Raw genomic sequence first — 24558 nt, 5'->3', positions numbered from 1 at the left:
GTCCAAGGGCATGGAACAGTTGCTGCCCTCCTCTTAAGGTGATTAAGAACAAAACACCTTAAGAAGGAGCCTTTAACTGTACAGCTTCAGGCTATTTAGGTGGAAACCCTGTTTTCTTTCTGTTTTTTTTTTTTTTTTTTCCTTTGCAGGAGAGAATTTGAGAGTCCTTGGGCTGTTAAGGGGGAGAAAGAGGAAGGATGCTGCAAAAATTGCATGGGAGGAGGCAGCTCTGTATTACCTTTTCGTCCTTAAGTGTGCCTTATGTTGCATTGTATCAGAAAAGCATAAGTAGTATTGGACAAGACATCAGAATTGCCATTTCCTGTTGCCTAGGTGAACTATTGAATTGCTAGGCTAGGACCTACAGCCTAGGTAGGTTCAGTAGCTTTCGGGAGATAAATTAACACGGATTTGAACTCCCTTGACCAGGTAAAATCACGGAACCCTGATTTCCTTTGCTATCAGGTGCTAGTGAAGGAGGATAATAGAAGAATACTGCTTTTGTGATAAATGCCATAATGCTGCAGTTCTGTTATGGAATTAGCATGCAATGAAGAACACACATAATATTTGTTCTGTACAATGAGTGTCAACTTTGGAGTCTCTGTGTAAGATGCAGCATTGAAAAGAAGGTGTGCAACACAGAAATAGTAATTATTTTTCCTTCCTCTCTACAGATTCTAGTAGTTCAATACTGGTTTAATTATTTTCCTGGATATGGTCTCCTGCTGCTTATCCTTAAAGCATTGTGGTTTTGCTTCCAAAGGTAGAAAAACTTTACTGAAATTTGGCAAGGCACTGTCAAAAGGATGCAATTTCTCTGAGTCTACAGAGACCAACGAAGGATGTAGAAAGTGTCGTATGTTACACGTTCTATGAGGTTTTTTGTCTAGACAGAGTATTAGAGTAGGGTTATAAAGATACTCAGGAACATCCACAATTTTTAAATGCAAATGCAAGAGGAGTATATTGTTAAGTACCTTCTCAGCTGCCAGTTGCTTTTCACTGAATGTATTTTTTAATAAATCCAAATGCCTGCAGTTGCTTCCTACTGAACAGCTTTGGCTTGTGTCCAGCTACTCGGGTATCATTAAGCAAGTACTAGTTCGTTTGGGTTTTGCCCAGATCCAGAATCACTGTCTCCATCTGACACATAGCCTTTTGAGGTTCTTGTTCCGAAATCTTAGTGTAGAAAAAGAACTAATATGTACACAGCTTTTCCTTCACAGAGGACTGGAAATCAGGGAGGTGGGATTCAGATTGCTGACAGCTAGCCTAGGAGTCCCTTTAGGACACACCTCAGGAGAGAACTTCTTACTGCCATCATGTTGGGTGTGTTCTTGGTCTCTTCTAAACCTTTGATATGAACAAAAAGTTCTTGTAGACATTCTGCTCAAGTTGACAATCCTTGTTCTCTGATGGGAAACACTTTGTACTGATGCAGTGTGGCCTAAGAGACTCTTCAGTCTCTCAGTTACCTCTGCTCTCATTTCCGGCTCGAAGTTGTTTATGAGGTTTCCTCTTTTCTTACGCCTTTCCTGTACCGCCCATCATCAACTATGAGAGCTCTTACCGTTTCACTTGAAGTGACCTGACCCCTGGCTCCCGTACCAAGGTGACTGGTGACTGAGTGAAATAGTTGGTGAGAATAATGAGTCAGAGGAGAAAAATATGAATCAAACCTCAAGATGTTTAGGGACTTCTGACATCTGGACCACTCTTACTGAACTGACAAAGCTAAAGCCAAATAGGCCGTTTTCCTATAACAGTGCATTTATTTCCATCATATATTCAGCTGCCATAGACCTCAGGTATGTTTGGATTAAACTTGTTAAACCAGTACTTCTTTGTGAGCAGTGTGTATGATGAGAATGGTAATTAAACTGAGGTACTAGAGAATGTTCAGAGGAGGGCAATGAAGCTGGTGAATGGTCTGGAGCACAAGTCTGATGAGGAGTGGCTGAGGGAACTGGGGCTGTTCAGCCTGGAGAAAAGGAGGCTCAGGGCAGATCACTGCTGTCTACAACTGCCTGAAAGACGGTTGTAGCATGGAGGGTTTTGGTCTCTTCTCTTGAGTAGCGAGTGATAGGACAAGAAGAAATGGCCTCAAGTTGCGCCAGGGGAGATTTAGATTGGATATTAGGAAAAAAAAATCACAGAAAGGATGGTGAAGCAGTGGAACAGGCTGCCGAGGGAAGTGGTGGAGTCACCATCCCTGTAGGTGTTTAAAAGGCGTTTAGACGAGGTTCTTAGGGACGTGTTTTAGGTTATGATTGGACTTCATGATCCTGAGGGGTATCTTCCAACCAAAATGATTCTAAGATTCTATGATTCTAAACTATGTCATAAGGGACAAATTCCTGTGTCCAGCATCTTGCCAGCCTGAGGATTTTCCATTAGACTGAAGTCATTCTACTAATCTTTACTGGTTTCTAGGGGAAACAAGCTCATTTTAAACCACAGTAGTAACTAAATCTACATGTCTACTGGACCGATTTTATATTTAATTAAAGCAGAAGTATTATGGTGGAGTAGTTGAGATAAATGACAGCCAACATTTGCAAGACTGACATAATCTGTTTTTTTTTCTTTTTTTTTTTTTTTCTTTTTTATTTTTTATGTTTTAAAATTTTTCTTAGTGTAGTAGGTGTGATAATTGTTGGAAATATGCACTAGCCTGGAATGTTCCTAGCAGGTATTTTCCAAGTTTTGAATAAGAGCATAGAAAATTTCCGTGAGATGGAAGATGCAGAGTACATAAAAACTTGCAGAATTTCACATCAAACCATATGTTGTATTTTTGTGACTATATCTGTGTAATACTATTGTTAGCCATTAGCAGAATGAAGAAGAAAAATTTCTTTGGTTAAGAAAATTGTAGACTTGTTTACAAAGAGCTTTGCAATTTTGTATGATTAGAAGTATTTAACTATAGTCAGTCTCTGAAAGTATGCAGCTGAATTTGTGTTTTGCTTTTCTTTTTAAATTGGACGTGGTAAACAAGTAGGGATTTTTTCCCCATTGAATTGCAAATTAACTGTAAAACAGAAATCGTTGCTTTCCGACAGTGTACCAGTCTAGTTTGTTCAGAACCTCCTAGTTAATAATACACACATAGCTCATGGGTTCAACAACTCTTTGACTACTGAGACAGAACAAATATTGTATTCCTTTGCTTTACTGGTAAGGGATCACTAATCATAGGTCTTTATTACACTTACAGAATGTGTTTTCTTGGCATTCTTGGACTCTTGACCTTCAATGTCTTTTTTTTTAATTATCTTTTTAGTCACTACCCATACACTCTGGGAACTCACAAGGAATTCCTCTTGGCTATTAAGTTTACACATTCTTTGTAGTAGCTCCTTGGGTGATTATGGTGTACACCTGCTCCTGACCTGATGAAAGTTCCTTTCTGTCTCTTACTGTAGATAGGGTCCAAGACAGCTTTAACCCCGTGTCCTGATGTACAGCTTTGTATTGCTCAAGCCTTTTGCACTATAGTCACATGCTCTAAAAAGCAGTTTCCAACACAGGTAATGGGGTCAAGTGTCTGGGATCTGATTTTTGTTGCAACAAGATTTTGAAGCATAGTGGACATATTCCAGATATACTTGGTCTTACCCGTCTTTTGGAAGCTCTCATTTATTGATGTTGTATCATATCTGAGGTGTTCCTCTTCAGCCTTTTGCTTTTGAGAACACCAGTCTTCAATCTAGATAACTGAAATAATAGTTAGCTATAACGATTCCTTTCCTGGGAAGCCTGCACTGTGGATCTTTGTGACAAATTTATTGTGGGCAGATCTTTTGCTTTGTTGGAGCAACAGGAATTTTTGCAGAATTGATCAACTTGGTTTATTCCCTTTATGTAGTGATGTCTTGCTCATGGGGTGATTGCCAAGTAAAAGCTACACTTTTGAGAAGAACTTGCTTTCTGAAGAAGTCAACCTATAAACTGTCCACCTTGCGTTGCTGCAGCCTACTCTTTCTGATTCTTATAGTGAAGCCTTGAAGATTATAAAAGAAAATTTACCCATTGAGTTAGGTAAGTGGCTCACAGAGACTGTGGAAGAGTAAAGAACAGATGTTCTGTTTGTAAACTTCTTTTGTCCTTTTGAAAATGTACTACCTGATTAGCAATTTGCAAGATTTCTTGACAAATGAAAAAACTTCAATTTGATTAAATCCAGCAAGATTGAAGCTTTGGCGTTAAGTTAGAAAAACTATTTGAAATAAGTTGACTTTCTTGTTGTTTTTGTTTAAACAGTAATTCATTATTTTAATGGGCCAAAAACCTAGTGTTGTCATTATTATAAGATACTAAGGACATGGGTTTAAATGAAAATAACCTTAATAGTAGATTGATTTACATGGGGCTATGTGGTACGGGCCTCTGAAATGTCCTCTGGTTTGCTGAGACATGTTATTGGTCCTGTTTGAGTACCAGTTGCACTCTGGAAATAGCTGGGGACACTATCCAGGGCATCTGCATCTCGCATCTGCTGTCATGGCATGGAATTCAGATGCTTTTTCGCAGACAGCACGATTTTACATTTTACAGTGTCCTTCATAAAAGGCATATCCTAAATCAATAAAACACCCCATCAGACTTTTTCAGGCAATACTTTTTCTAGATCAAGTAAAAATTTGGCTTTCCTATTTGATTCTTCCTTTTCCCCCACCTCTCAAGGGAAGAAATGTTTGTTACTTTTTTCAAAATTCATTGTAGAGCTGGACATCTAAAATCATTAGTCATTCTTGAAATATTAGGCTCAGTGTTAGAACCACAGTCAAAGAAAATTCCAGGTTTGAGCTTGATGTAAGCTAACTGTGGCACTGATGGAGTAACGTGTGTCTCAGGTGATGACGTGCTAGTGGCATGAGATGCCAAGTGGCAGTGGGCACACTGAATATTCTTTGAAGAGTGTACAACTCACAAGCATATAATAATTATGTATTGAGTCAACACTCTTATTTAAAATGATAAAATTTGTAGTACTCCTCTATGCTACATTGCTAGTACTTTATACTACATTACCAAGAGCAATTAAAATAACATTTTGGTGTATAGCACCATGTGATGTAGAAGCACTATGCTTACAAGAACACCTTGGTTTGAAAAATTTTAATTTTCAATCAAGCTTGAAAGGACAAAGTGCAAAATTAGCTAACTCACCATTAATTTCAGTAATAATTATGTAAAAAAAAATCAAGGCATATAGAAGATGAGAAGCATGCCATAATTAGTTGTGGAGTTTTTCTCTGCTGTAATTACAGTGATGAATATGTACGAGGCTGTTTGAGGAAGGGAAGCACAGCAAGCAATTGTATTTAATTAAACTTTTAGCTGGCTTAGTTGTGGAGGCTGTTCTTTGTTTTAATCCCTTAAATCTGCTGTGAAACTCCCAAGAGTAGTTAACACCCCAGAGTGTGGAAATTACTTTTTAGGATCTGTTTTTCTTATGTAAGGTCTCCCAGGTTATCTGTCAGTTCATGAGTCGTAGGTAACCATTAAATTTCAATTTTCCACCTCTTGGAAATTCTGTGAAAAGCCCAATGGAAGCAAATTGCAGCTTTTTTTTTGTATGTGTGTGTGTGTGTGTATTTAAAATGTTCAAAGAGAAAGATGTGGAGTTGCACAGGTGAGCATGAAGTGGAGCAGCCATCATGATCTTTAGTAGTATGAGGGAAGAGTGACTGATTTACGCAGTGATGTTTAGATTAGAGCCAGGCCCTTAGCTTCTAGAGGTCTTTTTTATGTGTTCTTTATCTATAGGAAAATAAATGAGCTGAAAAAATAGTTTGTAAAGGGAGTGAGGAGGTGAGAGGAGTATGTAGATGTGATTTGGTTTGGGTTTTTATTCAATATTTTCTAGATATTTGGTATGTTCCACTTAGTCTAGAACCCAGTGTGATTTTGTTAATTTTAAATTTTTTTCCTAATTCATGTTTAATCCAGTTTTTTAGCTGATACATACACACATTAAGTCATACCACAGAGTGCTGGGGAAGGCAGTACTGAGTTGCTCAAGAACAATAAGGTGCATCTTAAGAGTAAATCAATAAATCTGCCTCCTTTATGATAGTAAAGAAAAAGTAAATAATCCATTCAAGTGTGTATATCGAGAGCAGGGTATGGCCGAAGGAAGCTGGGAACTCCCATTTCTGATCCTGGCTGACAATTTTTAGCTCCTCAACTTCAGGTGAATCATTTTATTAATTTAAGCCTTGCTTTTCATGTATGGAATATGTTTACCTGTCTTGTTGGATTACTGTAACTTTTCTGTGATTTGTCTGAAAATACTCGAAGAAATAGTATAGTTAGTTATTTGCATTTGTACTATAAAGGAGTAGTAGTAAATGGTTTTGTTTCTTCTTGTTTGAAATTAACATGAACTCTATCACTGCTTACTGCATGGCGATGGTAAACCATGGCAGATGCTCTCTGTTAATCCCTTCCCCCCTCACTAAGGAAAGGCAATAGGAGGAAAAGGGAGAGAAACTTGCAAGTTGGGCAAAGTTAAAAATGCTTTACTAGTGCTACTATTTAATAAAGAAAATAATACAAAATATACAAAACCAATCTTGAATTTCCTGGGGCAGTGCAGCGTTGCCCACGGTGGAGCTGGCGTTGCTCCCACAGCTGCAGGGCAGGCACCCAGAAGTCGTGGGCTGGACTCTGCAGCAAACTGGAACTGGATTCAGGGATGCAGGGTCTGGAACCAGGCCTCAGATTGCAGGTATGATAGGCAGAGTCCTCCTCCAGATGCCAGCCATGGTGGAAGAGATCACCCTTGTGATCTCCCCCTTTTATAGGGTGTATGACGTGGATGGGATGGAATACTTAGTTGGTCAATTTTAGTCACCTGTTGTGTTCGTCCCTCCTTGCAAATATGCCCCTCTCACTTATGGAACATTCAAAATTTATCAGTAACCTTGGCTACCATAGCCATAAGTCTAAACCTGGGTCTCTTCTGCAGACCATTGCTACCATTATCAGCTCCTGAGCAAAGAGTGTCTGAAAAAACATGCAGCCAAATTCAGAAAACTGCAGTTACTTAGAAGAACTTAGACGAAAGGAATATTCACTAAAAGAGAAACTGGTCTTGTTTTTAACAAAACCAGGACAACTCTTAACCTTTTTTGTTTTAAGAATGATTTTTGAAATTACCGCAGGTGCTCTTATGTGTCTGTGTATGGAAATGTGTCTCAGCTATTACAAAAGGTGCTCCCTAGAAGCTTTTCCCACATGATATGGTTATTCCCCAGCACATACTCTACATGGTCTCTCAGCTTTTGTTTAAATATAGTCACAAAATGTCATTTAATGTATTTTCTCTTCTTTCTGTGAAGTGTATCATTAAATTTGTCCTGCATCTATTCCCTTTTACCCTTGTTGCCTTTCTGGTCTGCCCAACAATCTAAAAATGAGTCACTGAGCTTATTTTTTATAACTCATGGCTATTATAAATACTTCAATCGTGTGTCCTCTTACTCATATTTTCTCAAGACTAAATAAATCCTTAATTTTTCTCTCTCAATATTTAAGCCTGGCTTTCCCATTCATCATCTTTGTTTCTCATTATGTACTCTCACCAAACTAATTTTGTTTTTCTTCAAATACGCTGGCCAAAAGAGGATGCCAGCATTCAAAGGTGGTTCCATTGGGCTTTTGTTGAATCATGCAACAATACATTTAATATAATTTGCTTGTGGTAAGCCAGTTTTCTATTAACCTTCTTTACCACTGCTATTCTTTAGATGAGTATTCTGTCAATAAAGGTTCATTTTTATGTGACACATTAGCCTTTTAAACTATGCTTAGCTATACTAATCATTATTATTTGCCTCCAGTCTTGCCACACAGAATGTTAACTGTAAGTATGCTACCAAAAGTCTCTTCGTTTGTCCTTGCATACAGTACTTATCTTGACACAGTGATTAAGAGTTATGATTCTTGCCTCTTAATACAAACTTCAAAATACTTTTTTCTTTCTTGCATTGTACACATGCTTTTCTTATCAAGAATTGCACAATTCAGTATGACTAGTTCAGTCAGTCAGCCAGGGTCAAAGGTAAAATAAATGTTTCCACAATCTCTGTGGAAACAAAAAGCAAGACTTCCATCTTCAGTGAGAATAACATCTGGCACTCACCCATTCAATGGGCTGTGTTTAGCAGTGCTGAATAAACAACCTTTCATGGACTGCAGCAATTTTCATAATTCTGTAATTGAAGATTTTTTTTGCTTAATCTATTTATATGAAAACTTGCTGAAGTGAGACCAACATTTTTATAATGCATATTTCAAAAAGAGGAATGAATGTTCTGGATACAGTCCCAGGTACTATAATATCTTGATTTACTGTCTGCAATGTTAATGCCGAGTCCATCCACAGAAGAAAGCTATCCAAGTTTTCTGTATGCATTAAAAGAGGAGATGAGATCCTCCTGCCTTTATGAATGCATGGGCAGCTTCTAAGGCTTGTAGATTTTTTTAAGGTCACCTGGGAAAAGCTTTTGAAGGTGCTGGGGTCCATCAGGGCTGGTCAGTTCTTAAGTACCACGTCCTAAAAGTCCAGGAGCAGGCAATTCCAAAATGTCAAAAGTCAAGCAGTCCAGAAGTGCTGCTTAGATCAATGTTGGAGTGATCCTGAATTGCATTGGAGTAACACTTTAATTCTCTACTTGGCTTCCATCCACCTACCAAGCCTGGACGTTTTGTTTCCATGCTTGATGGCAGATTTTGGCTTTGCAGGTTTTTACATTGCTGCCACATTTATTCTAGAACTTCAGTTTTCATGGCAACTGCTAAGTATTTCTCAGTTCTCTATTTATCTGCTCAGTTTGCTGCTTTCCTCTTTTCTTCTTTTTTTTTTTTTTTTCTTTTTTTAATGTTTAAACTGTGGTGTGTGAAGTGCGTGGAATAATTACCCTACACTGCAGAAGATAAAAAGGAGGGCATGTGAGAGGTGAGGCTCTTGATCTTCAGTCTGATGACTCAGCTGCCTTTTCAGCAGCTGCAAAGACTTGAAAGCACTGGTTTTATAACATGCGATCAGGATGAGGGGTTTACGTCTGATAAGGAGGGCATGGATAACACACACATTTTGATGCACTGAATGAGATGTGATGAGACTGCTGCTAATTCTGCTGACTAATATGGAAAATATAAAGCTGCTTGGGGAGGGGAACAAATCATAACTGAGCATGAAACTCCATGAAGTCAAGGTGCTGTGTTCTCTGTGTTAGATCTTGTTTGTAGCTTGGAGAAGGGCAATAGGGCAAAAAAGAACTGCATTAGAAAGGAAATCACTAGAATAAAGAATATTCTGCAAGTCCAGTGCACAAAATCTACATAAGACATATTTTAGTGGAACATAAACTCATCAAGGATGAGAAATTAAAGAGGTTTTGGACACTTAGCAGCATGCCCTAGGATCTCCTGGTGCAGAAAGTAAATAATGTGCAGAGGCTCTGCCTTTCCCTATTTGATTTTTGTGGCTTCCAAGCTGCAGCTCTGCTCTTGAATTAGTTGGAATTTCAATGTGTTGTTACAGTAGCGTCTTTGTTGGAGATGGACCGTGACTTGTGCTCATTAAGGCTACAGATGTCTGCTCAGATTGTGTATTTGAAAAGCTTTTTCTCTGATGAACTGTGAAAAGCCAGGCTTGAGGATTGCAAAAAATAAAATAACAGTCCCTCATCCCTGTGTCTGGCAGACTTAATGCAGTTACTCTCCAATCTTTTTAAAATCTTTGAGACAGCACATTTGTTCACAGTCAATAAGACAGCCCTCTGAGCACAACGCATTATGTTTCCTTTATCAGTGTTTTCCTACATTATTAACAAAGCTTTTTACACTCCAAAAATCTCTAGTCTGCAAATTCAGCATTTCCCGAATAATAGGGTTTAATAGGCATAAGTGCCATTGATAAACTGTTTATACGTGGCATGATTAGAAAACAGATCTTCTCGGGGGCGGAAGGCATGAATTTAAGCTAAAGTAGCTTGCCCACTCACCTTTTTTTGTGAATTTGCATTTCATAGTACAGCAGACAGAACGTTTTAGCCAGCCTGGATGATACCTGCTTCTTCTCAGAGAAGATGTATTATCAAGAAATTCAATTCAGTGACTTCTGTGATGTGTAAATGTTTGCTGAAAGTTACTAGAGCAGAACTAAAGAGTAATGGCTTTTTATTTCTATAAGTAGTTGTGCATGTCCAGCTAAGACTTTTCAGGTGTTGTTATCTTTCACCTTCTCCCTATTACGATGTGCACAAAGTGGATCAAGGTTCATTGGGCAATCTCAGCTAGGTACCTGACATTCCCTTCCACACCTCCGTATACTCACCTGGCTCTACAAAAAAACTGATTGTTATCAAGGAATTACCAAGAAGTTACTGATTTCAACATGATCAGATATATAGTAAGATGAAGAAAAAACTTGATGTGAAAGTCGCTTGTATGTAAAACTGTCTCATAGTTCTGCTACTTTTGTTTTAGCTGTGCTATAGAGCAGTTTTCTTGCTTAGAGCATTATTTTGAAGACCACTAAGGGCAGTTTCTTTCTTTTCCTTGAATGGGAAATGCACTCTCCAAAAGCTACAAGCCAAGCAGTGCTGATTGGCTCAGGTAATGTTCCTTTCATCTTTTGCAGGCTTGCACTTACTGACCTGGCTAGAAAGGGGGGGTTAGATGCAAGTTGGTCTTTCTTGGTTTAAACTACACCACAGCAGAAGCAAAACACCTTCATTTGTGAGCATCCCCTTAAGATTGTGTCTTCTTGGCCCAGAAACCCCACCTGTAAGGCAAGAATAAGGTTGTTATGGTGGTGGAAGAGGACTTTGTTTTGATGATACCTGAATCTTCCTAGGCAAAACTCCATCTTATGTATATAAGAATTGGGAATATAAGCAACAGATACAAAAACCTGAAAAGGAATAGAGCGTTACTGGAAAACAAATGATGTTACATTAACCACAGTAATCCTAAAGCTCCAAAACAGCATGTTAACTGCAAATTTACACAAGGTCTCTGCAAGGTATGTGAGCTGTTGTTGTATGAAAAGAATCATAAAACCAGATAAAATAGATGTTTTGTTCCAGACTGACGTAAAGCTGGTCACCATATCCCATCTGGCTTTTGACAAAGTATTTTTTCTTCAGCCTTATAGTTTGTTTGGATTTATGGAGGCTTTTCATGCAGGACCTAGAATATTGTGTCATAAACAGATGGATAACCTTAAAAGTTTAGAAAAGAAATTGACATATAATTCACTTATCTCATTTTTCTTCCCTTTCAGTAAGATGGGACTGTGCTGCTGCAGAATGATCCCAGGTTAACTAATTAGGTCGAGTCAAGTCTGCAAAGGCATCTTGTTCTCTGTCTTACACCAGTGCGCTGCAACCAGTGAGCCAAGTCTTGTGGTCTTATATTGTGATGTCATAATATATATACCTTCCTTGCACTAAAGAATTGCAGGTAGTGGTATTCATCCATGGGCCATTCCTTGCAAATAAACTTGTTGATATTTGCATAAAAATTATCTGCTTGTCACTATGCTTCCTACACTGCACCTTGTCTGTGATATGTGGCATTAATGAATTTCTCAGCTGGTGAATTTAAGGAGTGTATTAAAGAAGCTACAGTAATATGTGATGAGCTGTAATTAAAATCATTAATGCATTTGAATTCCTTTCCTCCCTTTCGCTTTGATTTACATTCTTCATGCAGACTTTATTCACTTTGTTGAGTGAACCAGACCTGGTGTTGACTGGTAACAATGATTTCTGCTTTCTCTTCTGCATAGTTGTATGGGGGAAATAAATTTAGTAAGTATCCTCACTGAGGTGTGACAGTAGGTATCAAGAAAACTGTGGTATATCTTACCTAACTAATGCATAAATTATTTATAGCGATGCTGGAAAACGTGGTTTGGTGTTTAACAATGGAAGTGAACTGCCAAAACCAAACATTGGGAGAAATAGCCAAAGCATCTTGATGCAGAACAATGGGTGCTTGAGGAAAGTTCTTTATTGTGACAGACACAGTCAGTGACCAAAAAGCAGTTTTAGTTGTTAGGTGAAAGAAAGGAAAATCGTATGTTAAGATTTACTGTCCCAGCCTTCTGCAGTAGGAAATGAAGAATTTGGATGAATCATGCTCTTGTAATTCTGTGGATTTTGGAGGTCAAGGGATTGGGATCGTTTTATTTGTTTGTTACTCAGCCTCTCATTTTTCATGAGGTAGATGACTGTATTGTACTAGAATAGTATTTTTCTTATTGAGGCTATACAGAGGTACAGCCTGCACAGAAATAGAAATTCTACACAAAAAAAAAGAAAACAGTATTCAAAGGCTGTATGACCTAGTGAACAGGGTGCTGAAATGGAGTTGCGGGAACATAGTTCCGTGGTGCTGACACTGGCCTTGAGTGTGGCAGAGTCACGTCAGTGTGTTTATGCCATTTTGCTTCTCTGAGCCTCTTTCTTTCTTTTCATTTTTTTTCTCTTTATTGTGTTTCCTCAAAAGATTTGCATGGAGTTCAAGATCCGTTCAGTTGTTGTCCATTACCTTTTTGCTTCTCTGGGCCCAGAACCCAGGCAGGGTTCTCCTCTATTATGGCTCTGAACAAATCCAACTGTAACTTCTCTTACAAGTTTGGGTAACTTTGCCAATTCCTCAGTGCCTTCTGCAAGTAAAACACATACTACATGCTATCTGAAGTACCTCTTCTGAGCTGGTGTTTTCATCATCCCTATAATAATGCTGTTTAGGGTCATGCTCCTGCTCCCTGGTACTTGGTTACCAGTTCCAGCCATTCCTTTTACCATTTCCGTCTCAAACTGAAGCTCACTGTGTGATCTTCCATGCCCTCGTCCCAGCTCATGTTTTTCTTTTCCTCATTCTATCCTAACCTGGTTTTTTGTTTGGTTAGCTTTGCTTTGGTTTGGTTTAGGTTTTTTTGTTGTTTGTTCGGTTGGTTTGTTTTTACCATTTACTTCTTTCACTGCACTCTTTGCTTTTAAGACTTTCACATCTCTTATTTGTAACACATCTACCAGGCTTACATTGTAGGTTTTGCTGTTCCAGCATCCTTTCTTCTTTTGAATTTTTTCCAGCAGGAGGTCTTCTGATCACTAATATCCAAATAACCACCCTTTACTGAGCAGCTATCTGTATTTTCTCCCATACTTATTTTGAACTGTTAGATCTGTGGAGCAGGAGGTAGTTGCTGCCTTTCTTTATAAACTCCATGTGAAGTTGGACTGCACTGCAAGTTATCATTAAAAGTGAAGATCAGGACTTGTATATCTCTGATTTTAGTGTGCTTTGCTGGGTACAGCTGAGGTACTGTGCTTATGCTTCAGAACTGCGTGTCTCACTTCTGGAAACAAAAAGTTATGGCTGATAAGTAGGGATAGGGGAGATGACAGTGCACGTGCTTCCTACTACGGTGTGTGTTTTTGTCTCTTCCTAGCTTGTCTGCTGGCACTTTTGGTAGGTCAGGATGGACCGAGTTGAGTAGTAGTCAGCCATCTGATTTGCAAACATATGCTTTTAATAAGCTAATTTTTCATAATCCAAAGAAAAAGGGAAAACTCGCTTTTTTCACACAGTGCATTAGCCGAAAACGCAGCATATGTCAAGTAAGAGCACTTTTATATTTGAAACAAATTGGAGGTTTCCTTTTGTCTTGCAGAGGTAGGCAGCGGCCAAGATTACGTGAGCTCAGAAAATCAGCTGCTCTACTACCCTAGTATTACCTATGCTATCATTGGTAGCTCTGTCATTTTCGTACTTGTGGTGGCCTTTCTTGCCTTAGTCCTGCATCACCAACGTAAACGCAACAACCTCATGACCCTGCCAGTGCATCGGCTGCAGCACCCTGTCCTGCTGTCCCGGCTAGTGGTCCTCGATCACCCACACCACTGCAGCGTCACCTACAATGTCAACAATGGGATCCAGTACATGTCCAACCAGGCCTACCACAGGCCAGTGGACCTGGACTCTCCGCCATCCTATACAGAGGCTGTGCTTGACCAAAGGTATGTACACAACCTGATTCTGTGGTCACCAAAGTTTCATGCTGCTGGTTGCAGCTCTGTTAATCTGTGCCTCTGCTCCCCATTTATCCTTATTACTGCTTTTGACAGAAGTACAACATTGCAATTCTGTCACATACATAGGTCCAAATTTGGGTAAATTTGAGTTTCTCTGGCATATGAAAAATTCATGTTCCTCAGGTCCCCCTACTGTTACTGATATTAAAGGGATTTAAGGCAAACTTAAGTCATGTTCTCTTAGCACATGTTGTTGTTAGTAGAGATTTTGAGGATGGCAGGAGAATGCAGAGAAATGCATCACTTGGCTAGTAGTGATATCCTGTGCTAGTCTGGAATCAAAACATGAAAAATTAATTTAGAGTTTTGCAAAAAAAAATCTAGGTTGTAGCTCATAGTATTTTTTTTTAATTATCTTGATCATATATGGTAAGTGTATAAAGGTAAGAGGTCTTCAGTTCTTGCATAACAAATTTTATAGTCCCTCTGCTCTGCACTAGTCTCTCTTTGCCAATAGAAGAAGAGAACATGACTCTGAAATGTAAAGCATTGTTCTCATTTTAAATAGCTGAAAGTACTTTGAATTCTTGTGTATGGGTGTGGTTTGAGTTATGATATTTTTGTAGTTAAGACACAGGTTTTATTTTACATAATTAGCCTTCGTTTTAACCTGTCTGTAAAGTCTTTCCACACAAAACTCCTAGACTGACATCTCCTGTACATAAACAGGACATAGTATGAACTTTAATGATCCAGATTTTTCACTGTCACCCTTTCGATATTTTTTAAGGATGAACTCTGGGATCTAAGAATGATAGTATAATCATGTACATTCCTATTCTCTGATGCATTTGGCAGCAGCTCCTTGTCTTAATGTAGACATAATAATATCTTTTCACTAATAAGGACAACAAAATGAGCAGCTCTGAGGATTGTAATCACTTCTCACATGCACTGATACAAAACATAAGCAATTTCAGAGCTGATTGCTCTCAGGACCTATTTATGAATCTGCTAAACTCTTCAGTCCCTTTACTTTTTTACTGTCAGAACCAGAAACAGTTTTCTTGAATCCTGTAGTCGTCTATGCCTACTTAGCAGTTGCTCCGCATGTGATATCTTGACAGCAAAAGTGATTTGTCATGTGGAGAATTTAGTTTGTTATTTATTTGTAAATCATAAGCCATTAATGTTTGTCACACAATGGAGGTTTTCTCAGAGTTTTCTTGTGTTCACATCATTATCTATAGGTGTAAATCCACTACTTACCTTATTTCTTTTAAAGTGCTTTCTCAGGTTACATAAATGCTATACAGTATGCTTACTTCTTTGAGTGTAAACTGAGATTTGTTGGAAGTGCATACCCATGAAAATCAGAGTGTAGAGTGTTAAGCAGGATGTAACTAGCTGTGTTGCATCTTGACCAGAAACCTTGCTGCCCAGTGGTCATGTGCATGTTTTGAATAATGCAGGCAGGTCTGTTTGAGATGTCCTGAGAGATATCATGGAAAGGCTAAGAAATACTGTTTGGGTTTTTTTTCATGATTGGAAAACTACCTGATTTCTTCCATACAACTGTTTTCAGTAACCTCTCACTATGTTGTGTATCTTACAGCAGACCTCCTTGGTTTGACCTTCCTCCACCACCTTATTGTTCTGAATCTGAATCCCCTGATCAGCCAGATCTTCCTCCTTACCGATCTCGGACAGGAAGCTTGGTGAGCACAGATGCCCCCATGGCAGGAAGCCCTCTGGGCACAGCTAGCAGTTGGACAAGAGGCATCCATGACAGTCTGGATGGCAACAGAACTCTTCTCGAGAGGACAGCAGATCAGAGTAATTCTCTGGTCAACCACATTGCTGAAAGAGAAGTGTAACTGCTTCAGGATTTGGGATAGCAGGAAGGCGTTTACTTTTTCAAGTCTGTATAGGTTAATCTGCTAATAGGTTTCAGGGGAACATGCATCTGAATGATGACTTGATTTGAATCCAATTAGTATTTCAATTCAGCATTTTGGGCTCACCAAAGACAGAGCTGTGAGAGCTAAACCTATAGTCACGTCAGCTCTCCACAATATTTCTGCAAGCAAGTTCCAGTTCAGACTAATAAGAGAAACATCAGTGCTATGTCAAAGAACTGATGTGATGTATTTCTTGGACTGTTTACTGTATATGAATGTATATATGTGCATGTATAATATATAAAAGTGTTGCGCACAAAAACTATGCCAGAAAGACTGCTGTTTTCAGACTGCCTCCCATCCTGCTGACATATGAACTGTTTGTTCTTACTGCCCAATGCCAGCTGGTGGTTGTTGAAGCACATGAGAGGCAGTCTTTCTGCTTGGAGGTCTGACTCTTCTCTTCATTCTGGAACATTCTCACTGTGAATGTAGTTTTCATAGTTTAAGCTTGTGAGGATGCAGCAACTCTCTAACTGAGCAAACGAGTGCTTTTTCCCAGATGGTAATATCTAGGCCAAATTTGCATGGGTTTTCTCAGGAACACCACAAAGGTTGACTTATCTGTCAGACTTCAAGGCTGAGTACAGAGGCACTGAAGCATCTCAACAAATCAGCACAAGACTTCTTTTCAAGTGTGGCAAAACAACATTAATCCACGTGTTCTTTCTTAAAAACAAAAAAAAAAAAAAAAAGACAACGATAACAAACAACTAAATAAATTAAAAAAAAAAAAACCTAAGCTATTTCTTGAACATCAATACCAGCCTGAGGCAAACACTCATCATGGAAAGCTTTAGTGTGAATGACTAGTTTGCTATACTTGTTACTGAAAGCAGGTCATGTAGTGAAATGCACTGGACTTGTTGACCCTGACTACAGCATGTATGTGTACATGCATGGATACACATGTTTAATACTATGTCTATGTATCTAAGTAGTGTATTTCATAGTATATATAGTATATTTCATAGATTTAGTTCTACTGCACCAGTAGAACTGTGAAATGTCAAAGTTTCAGTTAGAATTTTTTTTTTTTTAATGGAGTTTGCCATTATTTGTGTTCATTTGGTTGAAATTCTAGCTTCTACAGTAAACCAGAATTATTTGTGTCTGTTTTGTTCTAACTCTTAGAATGGTCTCCTGTGAAGTGTGTTTCAGTGCAGTGTTGAATCACCCATGTGAAAGCATCTCAGAGGTAAAGGTAGTCAGAGGGGCAAGAAGGAAGGCAAGCAGTAAATTTAAATGCCACTGCAGTCCAGTGCTTGTGCTCAGTATACAGAAAACAATGCAGTGTCTTTCTTTTGTCCAGAGGGAAATTTACCTTGAAAAATTATTTATATTTGTCTGGCAGACACATTTCAAATTCCTCATTCCATGTAATGAACATGAAATGAAGGAAGGTAACTGCCCACACCCTCTACTTTCTTCCCATCTTTCTAGGGTAACTTCTTCTACCCAAAGGTTATGCTCAGAACCCAAGAATTTTTGAGCTTGAGTGTCAGTAGGGTAGTAAGTTGAGTTTAGTTTCAGTTCCCACACATAGACCTAAATTTTTTTGTGGCCTTTTTTTTTTTTTTTTTTCCATTTCCAGCTCTGAAGTCTACTGCCATGGTATGTAAGAGATGACACAGTGGGGAGCACTGGAGAATTCTAACGCTGCTGGGCTTGGCTGACTTTGGAAGCAGATCAATGACAGTCTTTTATTCCAGGCTTAAGCAGCTTTTCTTGAACTCTGTTGGTGAAGATGCTCCTAGGTCCTTGTAAAGCAATGTACAAGATAGGGCCGGATTTCATCCTTGCTGGGAGCTAAAGCAGTGTAATTATGCTGTCCTTCACAAAGCAAGATTTGGCTAATTAATGACTCCATCCAACTTAATAAGCAGAAGGTTTCCACTGGCACTTCACAGACAGTTATTCTTTATTTTACAAGTAGATTAAATTTGAATACATAGCTGAGCTAATAGTGAAGGTGGGTACAGGGCTGTCTCCTGTGAGCACCAGGCCCCACTGTCCCTTTTGCCTTTCATTTAGGCTCTGCTTGGCCTCTTTAAGAGAGTTATGTCATGCTGTATCAGAATTAGCCTTAACATTTTTTGTTACAGTTTTTTAAACATTATCTTTGACTTTAAAACATACTGTTGAAGAGTTTGCAGTAGTTTCATTAGAATTAGGCATCTTTTTAGTTTTAAAGTTGCCAAAGGCTGTATTAGTGAAATTAAATCATTGTGTCCAGTGTAACTTACATGGCACATATCCTCACACAATCTTTCCATGGGGGACTGCATTTTACCACGTGTGTTCTAAGACACCAAGGTGTGTGCAAACCAAATACTGTTTGCCTATAGCACCTGAAAAACACTGCCTTGCATTCCTAAGACGTGGGAAAAGAGTGGACATAGCCTGCTTCTTCTGCCTTCTGTGTCAGTCACTGTCATATATGTATATATATTAAAAAAAATACTCTTTCAGGTTGTATATATTCATGTAACTTTTGCATAAAGATAATCCATTTGGACAAAAAAAAAGGGGGGGGGGGGGAAACATTCTAAATGGTGTGAAGTTTTCCTTTCTGGCTAAGGGTGTACTTATCTTTGTATAGGAATCTTTTTGTTTTTGAGAATACAAGTTACAAAAGGAGATTGTGCCTTTCTGGTTGAATGTTGATTTGGTGGGAGGCTGTTTAACTACATTTCTGGATGTTGTTACATATCATTGTCTAGAGATCCAAAAAGATAAATAAGTCTTGTCTTCCTCTTTTTTGTTATTTATGGGGACCACAGAAATTTGAGGAGTATCTTGTTCCAAAAAGGCATGCTAAAACTTTAAGGTGGGGTTTCATCTTAGTTTTCTGCTTTGTAGAACAGATTTGCTAGCTGGTTTCTTTGGAAATTGCTGTAGTATCACACCAAAATGGTTTATAATGTGTCATTTTTAGTAGTGTTAATACAGCATAATACTGCATTATTGAGTGGACAGATATTAATATATTTGATTCCAACAAAACAATTTGAAGAAATTACTATTTGAGGTAAACAAATTTCAGGAATTTTGAGTATCTGTAACCTCTGCTGAAGTCAGAATGCTGTATATTTAAAATTAAGCCATTAGTGAATCCACTTGACAATAACCTGAAGTTCCTTGTAAGGCAAATTACTTTTTACTTCTTTGGTATTGTGCTAATGGAAAACTGGCAGTAATGTCTTTAATAGAGAGCCTGTGAATAATTGTTTTTACTTTTCATCTACAATGACATACATGACAACACTGAGTGCTTTGCAATTTTTTAAATAACTGCATCCATTCTTTCTCTCCTTTAAAGTCAAATCAGTTTTATTTACACCACTTCACTTTGATACAGCTAATAGGACCCTTGTGATACATATAGAAACTGGGTGGAGAAAAGAGGCAATGACTCTCATTTTCATTAATGCTGCAGGTTGTTAATCTTGTGTGCTTTTTAGACATTTTAGGAAAGACAAATGGTTTTAGTAGATAAGAAAAACTATTAACAATGAAAAGGATAGAAGGAGACTTCTGAATTTAATTTTTAATGAATATTTAAAATTGTATAAATGAAGGAAGAATTTAATGCTGTATTTTTAATGTGGTGATCAGATGGCAAGTACTGTTCCTCACTGTCAGTCCTCGGAAGCTATTTTGCATATAATGCCTGGAACTAAAATAAGACCAAGTGCTCTTCTTGCAGTTTGTATGAGATCTGAAATATTTTTTTAGTAACACATGGCTATATTGCACCCATGTAGTAAAATACGTGACTCCAGAAAAAATTTCGATACCGTGCTGGATTCTGCCTGAATGTAGCCCAGTACAAGACTGTGGCCTTCATTTGTCCGTTATTTTTCTGATTTGAGGGGTTTTGTCAACTTGAAATTGAGATATTACATAAGGGCTTTAGTGGAGCTTCTCTATTGAAACACAACCTTGTCTTAAACATTTTTAAACTGGAAATCGTCAAAAATGTGTTCTGTATTCTTGAATAAAGTGGATGTTTTAATACTGTTCCCAAGCAATGATGTCCCCCACTTTGTGAAATCTCTGTTGTTTTGGTTTTATAGCCTTGTACCTGAGGCTTCATCCAGCTGCTTTTGCAGTCAGTGTTAAGCTTTGTTAAATCTGTGTGGGTTTAAAACATATTTTTAAAAGGAAATTATTTTGGAAATCCACATGTACATATGTGTATAAAAATATACTGATACATATGTCTCTCATTTTGCCCTTCTGTTTGTATTATCAAAGATGAGGCATCTGAAACAGTCGTGTTTTGTTGTCTGCTATGTAGCAAAGCTCTAGAGGCTTCAGCAGAGATTGTTACTCTGCTGGTTGCTGCATGCAGATTTACTAGCAGAGCTAAGGGGCCTTTAGCATTAGCTTCTGCCTTCCCCTCTCCACCTGCCACTGATGTTATGAGCACAATATCCCTGTTTATCTCCAGGTCCGTGACCCATGTGCCAGACACATGAGCAAGATCTAGGATGCTCTTGGGGAGGCTGCATGTCTGGCTGAAGTCCCATGTCAGGGCACTTTCCCCAGGCACCACCACTATCATGGGAACCATCCAGCCCTGCTTGACATCTGGATCATAGCCACTCTTCTTGTGAAGGTGGCTCACTAGAGACAGTCTTGTCACTTAAAGGACTAGCATTAAGAAGTACCCCTTATGTTACAAATTTATTTCCACAGAATAAGGAGAATGGGTTCAACTGTTACATCTCAATATTTCAGTCTGTATTAGTATATAGAGGTTGACGTATTTCACTTCCATGACTCATCTCCATTTGCTACCTTCACAAATACATGTCAGTTTTGTCATTATTTAAGTCATATACCCTCACTGAAATTCTCAGATGGTAATCTTTGATGGTGGCAAACTGCCTCAGAATAAATAACTGTGGATCCAAAATTCACACCAGTGGCACAAAGGAGACAGAGCTGTTGATGCTGCCGCAATGGGCTCTCTGCGGGCGAGGGAATGCTGGCTTCTTGAAGCTGGCTTATTCAGTCCCAGCAAGAGCTATGCTTAAGAAATGTTGATTCGGAAGACAGCCACTCATGAAAATAAATAGCATACTCTCCAGCTGAGCTACCTGATTAATAATTTTTATTCTCTCTGCTTCAATTTCTTTAAAGATCTTAATTTTTACACCTGAAAATTAAATACACAGTTTTATTTCTGCAGTGATTTCTGAGTGCAGCATCTTTTCTTGCTGATTTGCAAGCAGTTTCCTAATCTTTCAGCCTCAGTTATCTATTGGTGAGAGAACTAAGCAGCTTTTCACTTGTTCAGGAGCTGTAGTCCAAAATTATGTGCTTTAATTAGCTGAAGTAAAGGCATTTTCATGTGAATTTCACAGCTCTTCTTTGCTTTTCAAAGCAGAGTTGAGGGTATACAGATTGCATAAAGCACTTCCAAAAAGTACTCGATTGATCTCTCTAGGGATTTTTTTCTGTTTATCTGCCAAACTGTGAATAGGTGAATTGAAACATGAGTTCTCAGAAACATGCTTCTCAGACCTCAACAGTATTCCTTACAGCCTTACTGAGGGGACTACTGCAGATGAAAAAGTAAAGCCGTTTTGTGGCTGATCCAGCCCTTAGCATTTCTGTGGGAATGGACACAAAGTGGTTGAGTAGTGAAGTTGCTTGGGTGCTGGATACCATGCAGAAGACTTTTTTTCACTGAGAGCTGATTTGGGACCATCACATCCTATATGCTTCCCAACAGTCACTGTACAGGTAACTGCTTCTTTTGGTTTTTGGTTTTGTTTGTTTGTTTGTTGTTTTGGTTTGTTGGGGTTTTTTGTTTGTGTTTTTTGTTTGTTTGTTTTAAGTAGCTATCTCCTGCTAGTTACCATGAGGTAAAAAATGTCATGTCTCATTACCTGATACCACAATGTCATGGTTGAACTTGAGCTAGCAATATAACCATGATAGCCACTCACTCACTCCCCCTCCTCATGCTACCCCCAAATAGGGGAGAGAATGAAAAGGGAAGGGAGAAACTTGTGGACTGAGATAAATACAGTTTAATAAAATAACAAAATAACACTAATATACTACTACTATTACTAATATGTATAAAATGGAAACAGAATGTAAAATATTCCTCACTAACTCCTCTACACTGAGCAGCCAGTCCCAAGAAGCAGCACGTGGTCCCGAGCAGCCAATCCTGGAGAGAAAAAGAGAGAAAAAGGCAGGAATGCCCAGAGGCCTCTGCAAAACAGCAGGATGACAGAAGGCCTAACTGAAGAAACTCACAAACAAAACTCCCCCAAACAGGTCTCCATCCCAGCTTCAAGGCACTCCAAGTTTGGCTGGAAGATTCTGTCTGTGGTTAAACACGAAGCATGATGCTAATGTCATGGAACCTTCTTATTGATCAGTCTGGATGTCAGTCAAGGTCTGCCCCATCCATGCCCCTCCTCCTAGCTGCCTCACACCTGTGGGCAGAGTGCTCAGAGCCCTTGGCTCAGACTAGAGCAATTAAAAACATTAACTCTGTCCTGGGGTGTTACCTTCTTGTTCTCAAACTAAATCTAAACCGTGACCGTGCTAGCTACAATAAAGAAAGGCTTCTAACTGCATGGAGAGAATTAACTTGCTTTTGGTCAAACCAGCATGTGTAAGAACAATAGGAGCAATAGCTCAGCTTGACTGAAACCAGCTCACTTCTAAAGGAGCACCCTGGTAGCATCCATTTGAATGAATGGACTATTGCACTTACTTGGAATATCTGCTGTTTCCTTGACAAATATAAGTCATGTTGCAGTACAGTGATGAAGTATGATGTTTTATTTGACAGAGTAGATTTTTCTTCATTTGTGACAGAATTATCTTAGAAAATACTGTTCACTCAACACTGTATCCAAAGCAGCACTAGCTTGCAAATATGCAGTGTAAGAGGAAGATAGTAAGGTTTGTGGCTAGACACAGTTATAACCCTTTTGGAAGTTTTGTAAGTGTTCCATCTGTTATACGTGAATAAGAAATACTTAAATGCTGGACAACAGGTGTGTTTGCAGACTAAAGAAACACGGTTGATAATTGGCTTCTCTTTTGCTCACTCAATGCAATGCAAAGTCAAGAGCAAGAATTCTCCGTGCATCTGTTGCTGTATTTATTGTTCTTCCTTGGCAGTCTGTGCAGAGCAGAGGAGTTACCAGAAGCAGTAAATTTGGAGAGTACTCTGCTTCAGAAATAATGGAGCTGTCTTAAATATCCATTTTCAAGGTGTTGTGCTAGATATGCTGGTTAAGACATAGATTACATAGATAAAATCAAACCTAGGCTCCTACAGGAACAAAAAAACAACAACCAAGTGCATCTGAGAGATGCAGCAGATCTTCATGAGCAAAGCCAGTTTCTACGAGCTGCTTGCAGGTCAAGGTTAGAAATTCCTGTGCCATGAGCCTGGGCTGTTATGGTTTTGGTAGCACTGTCAGGTATCTGATACCAGAAATATGTGAAAATCATTCTAGACACATTGTCACCTTCCTTCAGGAAGCTAGCCAGAAATTTTTAGGCTGCTTTGTTGGAGGAATGTTTCAAGTAACTAATCACTCTTGCTACTCTCTATTGCTTTTTATCAGTTAGTCATGGTTTAATCCAAACTAGCAATCAAAACCATGACAGCTGCTTGCTCACTCCCCCCACCCCCAAGTAGGAAAGTGAATCCAAAGGGAACGGAGAACCTCCTGGATTGACATAAGAACAGTTTAATAAAATAGATAAATAATACTAATGTACTAATGCCAATAATAATTATATGTATAAAATTAAAAATAAAATAAAATAAAATAAAATAAAATAAAATAAAATAAAATAAAATAAAATAAAATAAATACTCAATGCAATTCCTTACTAACTCCATCTGTGCTGTGCAGCAAGTCATGGGAGGAGAGTTTCTAACTGCATGAAGAAAGTTAACTTCATTTCCATCCAACAGCACACAGTTGCAGGGACAAGAGGAGGATTTGCACTGTTTTTCAAGTGGGGAAACCTGAGACAGGGAGAGACATCAAGATGAATTTCAAGAATAACAGAACCCATGTCTTCCAAGATCCAGTTTCCTTACCAGTGGGTGGTATTGTCTTGTGCATCCATTTGTAATCTTTTCAATTCATTCAATTTAACAGAAGATTTTTGCATACTTAATGAAAAGAAAAAAAAAAAAAAAAGATGTAAGTCTGGACCTGCACGTAACTGTTTCAAGTTCTCTTCCTTTTTCAAAAATCTGGACATTGATTGAAAATAAGAAACAGATATTTGAATTCCATATTTTCTTCTATCCTCTAGGTATCTAGAGTCATAGAGTCATTCTGGTTGCAAGACACCCTCAAGATCGTCAGGCCCAACCATAAACTCAAATCTGGCACTGAACCATGTCCCTAAGAACCTCATCTATGTGTCTTTTAAACACCTCCAGGGGTGGTGACTCAACCACTTCCCTGGGCAGCCTATTCCACTGCTTTACAACCCTTTCTGTGAAGTCATTTTTCCTAATA

The 24558-nt window shown here is 38.6% G+C and overlaps 1 protein-coding gene across 9 annotated transcripts in view; it reads left to right on the top strand.

Moving 5' to 3' along the window:
- The window catches only part of LDLRAD3 (low density lipoprotein receptor class A domain containing 3), a 133691-nt gene extending 113636 nt beyond the window's left edge, over window positions 1-20055 (top strand). For 8 of the 9 annotated variants that reach the window (XM_065064838.1, XM_065064842.1, XM_065064843.1 and 5 more), the window contains 2 exons: window positions 13709-14054; window positions 15685-20055. In XM_065064838.1, the coding sequence (XP_064920910.1) occupies window positions 13709-14054; window positions 15685-15946 (608 nt within the window). In that variant the 3' untranslated portion in view covers window positions 15947-20055. The remainder of the gene's footprint in view (window positions 1-13708; window positions 14055-15684) is intronic. The other variant, XM_065064839.1, reaches the window with a different exon arrangement.
- Window positions 20056-24558: the final 4503 nt, after the last annotated feature.

The sequence above is a fragment of the Columba livia genome, chromosome 5, assembly GCF_036013475.1.
Source record: "Columba livia isolate bColLiv1 breed racing homer chromosome 5, bColLiv1.pat.W.v2, whole genome shotgun sequence".
Classification (NCBI taxonomy): Eukaryota; Metazoa; Chordata; class Aves; order Columbiformes; family Columbidae; genus Columba; species Columba livia.
The sequence above is the reverse complement of the archived record's forward strand: the minus strand, read 5'-3'. Positions and strand labels throughout refer to the sequence as shown.